Source organism: Hibiscus syriacus, unplaced genomic scaffold (assembly GCF_006381635.1).
Source record: "Hibiscus syriacus cultivar Baekdansim isolate YM2019G1 unplaced genomic scaffold, ASM638163v2 tig00117048_pilon, whole genome shotgun sequence".
In the NCBI taxonomy this organism is placed as follows: Eukaryota; Viridiplantae; Streptophyta; class Magnoliopsida; order Malvales; family Malvaceae; genus Hibiscus; species Hibiscus syriacus.
This window is the reverse complement of record NW_024063538.1, coordinates 2,615,736-2,624,300: the sequence shown is the minus strand read 5'-3', so window position 1 is coordinate 2,624,300 and position 8,565 is coordinate 2,615,736. Positions and strand designations below refer to the sequence as shown.

Sequence of the window (8,565 nt, the reverse complement as noted above, 5' to 3'; positions counted from 1 at the left end):
TCAGACCTTGCCTTGATCAACGCACAGTGATAGAGAAAACAATAGTAAACCCCCCAATTAAAACTGAAATAACCACAGAAATAAAACCTTTCGCTTTTTTAATGCCTCTCTCCCTCCCTCCCTCCCTCTTTTTCCTTTATCAAAAATCGTGATTTCTTTTCTCAGTTTTTTTTTTAAACTAAAAGAGCTTGAGAGAGAAGTGAGAAGCTAGGCTATGGTGGAGCAGAAACAACAGAAGAATGATGATGATGTGGAGATATTGTTTATGATGATGATGCAATGGCCTTGCTGAAAATGGCCCAACCGAGCAAAATTACCAACATCGACAATGTCAACACTTCAACTCATTTGCTACGCCATAATCAACAAGTAAACCCCACAATGTTTCATGATTTCCTGGGTATGAAAGCTTCAGATTCAGCTGTCGTTCTAGCTCCCAAGGCAAATGATACAAGGGTCCCAGAAGCTTCCCCTTCTGCTTCAGCATCTGTTGGTGCTGCCCGTGGATCCTTCTCTTCCACCTCTGTTCTGGGTTCTGGTTAGTTTTTATTTCTTACCCTTAAAAGCTCCCCCTTTTCGAAGCTTTAATGTAAATGGGGTTGCTTGGGGTTTTTCCCCTTTTCTTTTTCCCCCTTTGATGTTTTTGATGCGTGGTTTTCATCATTTCATGTGAAAAACTCTCGAGTATAGTAACTCATCAGGGAAAATTTAATTATTGCCGTATAATTTCATGTGTAGTTTTGATTTTGGGTTTTGGGCATTGTTCTTGAAACTTGAAAAGCTTGATTTACCTGTTAAAGTAGCAAGTTTTACTCTCAAGGTTGGGGTTGTTGTTCTCTATGTTGGATTAGTTTTTGTGAGGTCAGCGATGGAGTTGGTAGCTCCTCCCCAAGGCTATATGACTGTGCAAAGTAAGGGATTATGGTACCAGTTTCAGTGGGGAACTTCAAGTTCTCTGATTTTTCTACTTTTTTATGATATGTTAAGCCTTTTAGGTGTTTGGTGACTTTATCTACTCAATGCTGATGTGCAAAGCCTTAGTTTTTTTTTTACCATTGTAGATGTTGCTAGTTTGTTGTAGCACATTTGCTCATCATGATATGCTTTTTACCTCAGTACGTTGACATACTTGATCTTTAAATTTGTTTCTTGTAATTGTATTACTGATGTTGCTGTCTTTTTTGAATTGGACTTTAACCTATTACAACTAAAGTTTGATCCATATTTTCACTAATTAGTTGGACAGGTGGGAAACCATCTTGAGGGCATTCCGTACTACGGTCCAAAGAGTGACATTTCTGGGACAGAGATAAGCAACAAAATGGTAGGAAGTAAGAGAAGTAATTCGGATTCGGTTTTCATGGGTCATGAATCTCTTGAAAGCTTGCATTCGATGAAGGTATTTTTTGTATATCTTACCTCTCCAAGTGAAGGAGAAGCTCTGTTTGTTGTTAAGTTATTTGTATGTATTAAATATTTTTGCATTCAGATGCTCCATAATGGCGCTGGTGGGGAGCGAGCTAGAAAGGCAAAGAAGGATGAAGTGTTGCACGGTATGCAGTCAATGAGGCCTTCTTCCGCATCTCTTATATCACTGGCTCCCACCGGTAGCAGACCTGAAGGGATTGCTTCCAAATGGGAGCGATCTATCCCTGTTATAGGCTCTGCAGTTCAGTATGGCACATGCAGTGGCCACTTTATGCCTTTTATGCATCAAGTATCATCGGACAGGTTCAAAGATACGAATGTTGGTCCTGTTATCTCTTCGGCAGCTGCTGATGAAGGATCTAGAACCGGAATTAAAGGCCCTAGCATTTTAAGCTCTATTAATGCTAGTAGTGTTCCCGCCGACAAAAACTCTTCTGGGGTAGTGCCAATTGGCAGCAGGCCAGAATCTTCAGTCCCTCCAAGGTGAATTTCATATAATCGTTGTTTCCTGTTTTTGGTTGTTGTGCTCTGGAAACAAAAAACATAGATACTGATAATGAAAGCTGGATTTTCTGTTTTGCTGACAGTCGACAAGGATTAACCTCCACCAGCCGACAAATGACGATATTTTATGCTGGCCAGGCTCATGTCTTTGATGATGTGCATCCAAACAAGGTTGGTTTATTTTTTTTCCCAATTGACCTCGAGTTCTTAAATTTCAGTTGTGCCCCATAAAGCTTGTGGTGCATGCCTATAAGGAACTCTGTTTGATTCAGGTATTTCTTCTAATTGAATATCCAGGTCTAGTTCTACTAGGCTAACTCATAATATAATCCATAGAATTGCAAAAGAAACTACTTTTAAATTTCTCCGTTGCTGGTTGAATCCATCTATGTTTCTCGAACTCAGGTATGACCGTTGGATAGGGGTATGCGTCTAACATGGGTATATTTCCTATGCATTTCAATATATTTGGAGAGTCATATCCTGTTACCTATGTCCAAAACTGACTCTGATGTGTGTGGGATTTTGATACTTCGAGAAAAATGAAGAGTAAGAGTAAATAGAAGTCAATGGTCTTGCACAAGAGGACCATTGAGCTCATACAATATATAATGTAACCGAGGGTAGACCTGCCTTCTTAAATATGTACATTGGATTTTAGATGTTTCCAGAAAGTTTGATATGCCAGCATGTTTTCAGAAATATCTGATGAGGTTGCCGGCGATTCTTTCGATATCTATAGTATATTCTCCTTAATTTCTCAAGAATATATTGTTGATTCAAACTAGCCGGGTTAGGGTGACACAATGTTGTCTTGTTCTAATGATAGAATGCTTTTCTCCTCCACATTGATATAGAACTAATAAAACATAATTTCCAAAATTAGAAGCATGACATTTAGTTTTCGAGTTAAACATGATACTCGAAAGTGGAGGGAAGCTTCTGTTTATGTTTTTTGAGGATCTGTTAGTTACCTTTGAATATTGATATAGACTTGGGAATGTGAGTTCAACTAAAATTTCATAATGTTCAATTTTTGTTTCCCTTTTCACTTCATTTTCTGTCTTTGAGATACTGATGCTAAGTGGTTCATTTTCATAGAAGAATACATGGTTATCAGTTTTGTATCAACTTCTATTAGCCCTTTCTCTCCTTTTTGAGTGATACAAAGGAGGATTCTTTTCTGTTCATTCGGGAATCAATTACTTTCTCTTCTTGAAAAGTTCAGTTGTCTCCAAAGTCTGATCTTATTTGCAGCTCGAGTTACTTTGCTGTTGGTTATACTTTGTATTCGGCAACAGGTGGATCATGACCGTTAATCATTTTGTTGAGCTCCACTTGGAGCTATGTTTCTCTGATATTTGAGCTATGGGAAACCAATCTGTTCGTTTTTTTATCATTTTAGTTTTCGAAACACAAAGCAGTGTTGGTTTTCAGCTGCTCTTCTGTTAACTGCTTCCGACGTTTGATGGCCATGCATAATCCTGGAAGATATCATTTGACGGAAGGACGTTGATGATACTTCAACCGGTCTTTCCTCACCCTTTTTTCTGCTCCGTTCCTCCTGGCTGAAACTTTTCAATTGGATTGCTTAAAATATACTTATAATTAGGTATGGAAAAGTTTAGTCGAAGGGAGTCTTCTTAACTCGGATTTATAACGGCATACAGGAGTCGTCTATGTTAAAGCTCTCTCGGAATTTAGTCTAGTGGCCTCCATGACATATATGAATGCTATTGTTTCATACATTTGTGTTCATGCTACTGTTTACTGCGTGGTCATTTCAGGCAGATGTGATAATGGCCTTGGCTGGATCAAACGGAGGATCTTGGTCGACAACCTACTCCCCTAAATCTGCTACGAGGCTAGCTAGTGAAAACTATGCAGGCAGTCGTGAACCTGAAGCTGTAGGAAACATGCCGTTTTCACGGGAATTTCGGGGGAGGGTAGCTGTTGCTGGTAATACTAGTCAAGGAACTGGCTCCGGTGAACGAACCTCAATGCCAACAGGTGATCCTTCTACGGTTACTATTTGGTTCATTCGTCTTCATTTCGGTTGCATCACGATCGTTTACCGGTTTACCTAGCATGACATAGGAAACATCTTTTTGCATTAAGTTGTGATTTTTGGCAAAGTAAATGCAACCGATTCGAGATTCGAATATAATTATGTGATTGATAAGAAATGGTCTATATGTAGGGGTTCCTCAAGGCGCCATTGTTATGGAAAAAGAAGCAAGAAATCCTGAACCATGTACCAATGATGAGAGAGAGGTATGAAGTTAAAGAGAGTTACTTATCCATGTCACCCTTAATGTCAACGTATGAAGTTAAAGAGAGTTACTTATCCATGTCACCCTTAATGTCAACTTCTCCCTTTTCTTTTTCTTCCTTTCCTTTTTTGGGAAATTTCTGCATTAATTATCTTTTTTCTTCTTCTTAAAAGAACATTATTTATAGAGAAGACAATTGGATTATCAATTTCTGCATTAATTATCTTTTTTTTTCTTCTTAAAAGAGCCTTATTTATAGAAAAGGAACCTTATTTATAGAGCAGACAACTGGATTACCAATTGTTCATCAGTGGCAAATCTTTTTAAGGTTTTCTTGTGTTCTTTTTCAACTTCTAAATTTGGTGGTCCAATGTGTTTAAACTCTTTGAACAAATATTCATGTATCAATCACAGGAAAAAAAAGGGGGTAAAAAAGGCCTCACAGGTTCTTATACTTCCAAAACCAAAAAAGTAATGGACACTCATATTATTTTTTCTTTTAATGTGACCCTTTAACTCAGAAAATAAATTTAATAAGATATTTCGATCAATATTTTTCATCGTTGACTGTTATGATATTGACGTTGACTGTTATGATATTGACGTGGTAGGTCACGGTGCAAATATTTATATATCAATCATACAAAAAAAAAGATAAAAAGGAATCAGAGGTTCCTGTATTTTAAAAGGTCATTGTGGCTCTCATATATATTTTTTTCTTTTAAAGTAAATATCTAATTCAGAAAATAAACTCAATATAATCTTTTTGATTAATGTTTTGTATTGTTTACTGTTATCATTTTGTTGTGGCACTTCATTGTGTAAATATTCATGTCAATCATAGAAAAAAAAGTAAAAAGCATCAAAGGCTCTGTTTTGAAAAAAAATCAATGTGACAGTCATTATTTTCTCTTAACGTGATTTCCCAACTTAGAAAATAAACAATGTGACTCTTTAATCAACTTTTTCATCATTGATCGTATTGACATAATAATTCACGATGCTGATGTAGTGGTCTATGATACTAACGTAGCAGTCCACTATAGTAAATGACGTGATAGATAACATGATAGATTGGTTAAATTATTTTTTTTATTTTTGTTCAAGATTAAATTTTTTTTTAAAGTTCAAGGGTTTATTTAATTTTTAAAAAAATAAAAGTTATTTCAAATTTTAAATATAAAATTATTTAAATATTAAAAAATTAAATATAAAAAATAAAACTTAAATTACTAAAAGAATTGAATATAAATATTAAAAATACTAAAACTATTATAAAAAATTCATTTTTTGAATATATATAGTAGGTTATAAAATGATAGCTTATAAATCATCAAAAAAATTAAAAAATATTTTTAAGATATATATAGGCAAATCATCAACATTTATACAAAATATTCTTATTAGATTAAACGAGACTTACAAAATTTAAATTACTTAAGACATACAAATTTTGGATTAGTCAAAATTTACTATATTTTCTAACTATCTTTTATGTTGAAACTTATTATATAATTATCTTTTAAATTAGCCGAGACCAAGCGGCCTTGGTTTGTTGTTATTCCTTGAAGTTTCAGGTTGGAGTAACGTGTGAGTGTTCAATGTCAAAAGGTCGAGAGTAATATTTGAATAAATATTACTTTGTACTTACCTCAAATTAATAAAAAATATATTTATCGATTAATCTATTAAGAATACTTTTTATAAGTATTTATTATATACTTATATATATATGTATAATATATATTTTAAAAATATTTTTAATAATTTATAAGTAATTATTTTAAACCTATTATATATATTCATTTTTTAAATTTTTTATAATAATTTTATTATTTTTAATATGTATATTTATTATTTTTAATAATTTTTTTTTATTTTTAGTATTTTTATATTTATATTTTGAAATTTTGAATAATTTTATATTTATAATTTAAAATAATTTTCATTTTTTTAAATTAAATAAGTGTTTGATTTTTTAGAAAAAAATCAATTTGACTTCGAATAAAACCAAAAAAATCAATTTATCCCATATATTATGTTATCTGCCATGTCATCAGTCAGTATGGACTGTCACATTAATACTGTGAACTGTCATATCAGTACTGTAATAGTCAACGACAAAAAACATTGGTCAAAGAATCGCAAACTTTGTTTTTGATTTAAAGGACAATATTGAAAGAAAAAAATAATGTGAGAACCACGTTGCTTTTTAAAAATACAAGACCTCTGCTACCTTTTGCCAGAAAAAATGGTTGGGATGAAAAGAATGAAAAAGATTAAATAATTAGAATGATAACATTATGTTGATTTCAAAATTTACAAAATACATGGTTTATTTATTGTTATTATTATATTGTCAAAACCCAATAAATTGATAAAAAAGATAAAGTACACAAATGGTCCACTAATTATAGGGTGATACTTTGTTGTCTCACGACTATTAAAAATTATAAAATGGTCATTCGACTATAGAACATTGTTTTGTTAAGTCTATCGACTATTAAAAGTTACAAAATGATCACCCGACTATTCATATGTTCCAAATTTATCATTTTTCGTTAAAAAATTAACAATCAATTGAGTTGGACCTTAACATGTTGATTAAGGTATGATAGTAGTTTGAAATTATGAGGTCAAATTTTATCATATCTCAGTCAGTATATTAATGTTCAGTTTAAATTGCCGTCAATTTTTTAGCGAAAAGACAAGTTTAGAATATATGAACAATTGAATGATCATTTTGTAACTTTTAATAGTCAGAGATTCACAAAGGAACTCTCTATAATTGAAAAACTATTTTATAATTTTTAATAGTTAGAGAACTTAATAAAGAAAAGTCCTATAATCGAGAACCATCACCTAAATAAAAAATTAGTGACGACTCTCCTTGCCTTTTCAAATTTCGTCGGACGATCTTAAAATCGCTCCAACACAAATCATGTACAATTTATTAAAAATGAGTATGTTAATTTACAATCACAAAAGTGTAAAATTTACAATCACAAAAGTGTAACTTCAAAGCAGAAATTATGATAGATGATTTAAACATTGAATTTTTAAGGAAAAATGAGCGATCAAATCCAAGAAGACAATCTCTCCAGGGATGATTAATCTCTGTTAACCGTCCTGTGAAAGAGTTGGTTCCCCCCGGTGCTGGAGATGCAGAGGGAAACTAAGAAGGTAAAGGAGAAAGATGTGGAGATGGGTTCATCCGATGACAGTGCAGTCCAAGTGCTTAGTACACAAGAACATCAAGATACCAACACGCAGGAAACTGAGAATGATCAAGAAATAGATTCCAAAAGAGATCAAAAGCAAGCGTCTGTGGAAACGAAGCGCTCTTACGCGACGATGGTTGTTAGAACATCTAGTATCCCAAGATTACAAGAAAACACCTTCATTGAAGAGGATATTACCATTCTAGATGGTGATGTAGATGTTGATAGCAATGGCCCATTCCCAAGAATTAAGTTCTCAAACAGAATCCACGAGATTATTGATAGGAACATGAGGTGTACGGTGCTTCTTGGGAAAAGAATTGGTTATAGAGCCATTTACAGCAGAATCTTGTTACTATGGAAACCTATTGGAAACATTAGTCTTGTTGATATTGATAGTAATTGTTATCTAGTGAGGTTTGATAGAGAAGATTGCTACGTTAAAGTCCTAGCGGATGGCCCTTGGACGATCTATGGCAACTACCTTACGGTGCAGCCTCGGAGCAGAAAATTCTCCATATGGGAAAAGCACCCATCGCAGGTTATAGTTTGGATCGGACTCCTCGGCCTCCCCTACAGGTACTACACCAAAATGCTGATCAGATCTATAGCCGGCTTAATTGGAAAAGTCTTAAAAGTAGATTATAAAACCAATGTCGGTGAGAGAGGTCTATTTACAAGAATAGCGGTTGTCGTCAACCTAAGCAAACCGTTAATTTCTTACATTGGTATTGATAACTTCATCCAAAAGATTGAGTACGAAGGCCTACAACAGATTTGTTTCAGCTGCGGCAGGGATGGCAAACAAGTGATAACTGCGGGCTATCTAAAGAAAGCACACAACCGAAAGATAATACATCTACACAACAATCGCAATAACCAAATAAGAGCAATACTGGGAATAGCCCATTTGTTCCTTGAATGATGGTGAGTAGTAAACCCAGGAAATCGAGGAAACAGGATAGCCATGACAATAGAAAAGAGGAAAATAAGGGTAGAAATCCAAGTTCTCCCTTCGGCTAGATTTTGAAGAGTCATAGGAGGAAAATCAAACTGAAGCGTCTGACCCAAAAAAAAAAAAGGGACATGCGACTCTAGATACAGGTAGAAATGTGGGCAGAGAGAAAAAGAATGATAAC

General features: G+C 34.0%; 2 protein-coding genes across 3 annotated transcripts; both read left to right on the top strand.

Annotated features, from left to right (window-relative positions):
- LOC120197519 (protein TIFY 8-like) lies at window positions 1-4,409 on the top strand. 2 transcript variants are annotated; one of them, XM_039199023.1, is made up of 6 exons: window positions 1-538; window positions 1,242-1,399; window positions 1,490-1,911; window positions 2,016-2,103; window positions 3,720-3,942; window positions 4,133-4,409. In XM_039199023.1, the coding sequence occupies exons 1-6, from the start codon at window positions 280-282 to the stop codon at window positions 4,210-4,212; spliced, it is 1,230 nt and encodes a 409-aa protein (XP_039054954.1). In that variant the 5' UTR covers window positions 1-279; the 3' UTR covers window positions 4,213-4,409. The 2 variants fall into 2 exon arrangements, with proteins under 2 accessions (XP_039054954.1, XP_039054953.1); XM_039199022.1 differs by having other exon boundaries at window positions 3-538; window positions 1,239-1,399.
- A 2,958-nt stretch (window positions 4,410-7,367) lies between these two features.
- On the top strand, window positions 7,368-8,351 carry LOC120197360. The gene has a single exon (XM_039198911.1). The coding sequence runs from the start codon at window positions 7,368-7,370 to the stop codon at window positions 8,349-8,351; it is 984 nt and encodes a 327-aa protein (XP_039054842.1).
- The last annotated feature ends 214 nt before the right edge of the window (window positions 8,352-8,565 follow it).

Bases quoted from the DNA above. Each gene is read 5' to 3' on its own strand.
- LOC120197360 (XM_039198911.1), top strand. From the start codon at position 7,368: ATGCAGAGGGAAACTAAGAAGGTAAAGGAGAAAGATGTGGAGATGGGT.
- LOC120197519 (XM_039199022.1), top strand. From the start codon at position 280: ATGGCCTTGCTGAAAATGGCCCAACCGAGCAAAATTACCAACATCGAC. The intron at 539-1,238 runs GTTAGTTTTTAT...TTCACTAATTAG, and splicing joins CACCTCTGTTCTGGGTTCTG to TTGGACAGGTGGGAAACCAT. The intron at 1,912-2,015 runs GTGAATTTCATA...TTTTGCTGACAG, and splicing joins GAATCTTCAGTCCCTCCAAG to TCGACAAGGATTAACCTCCA.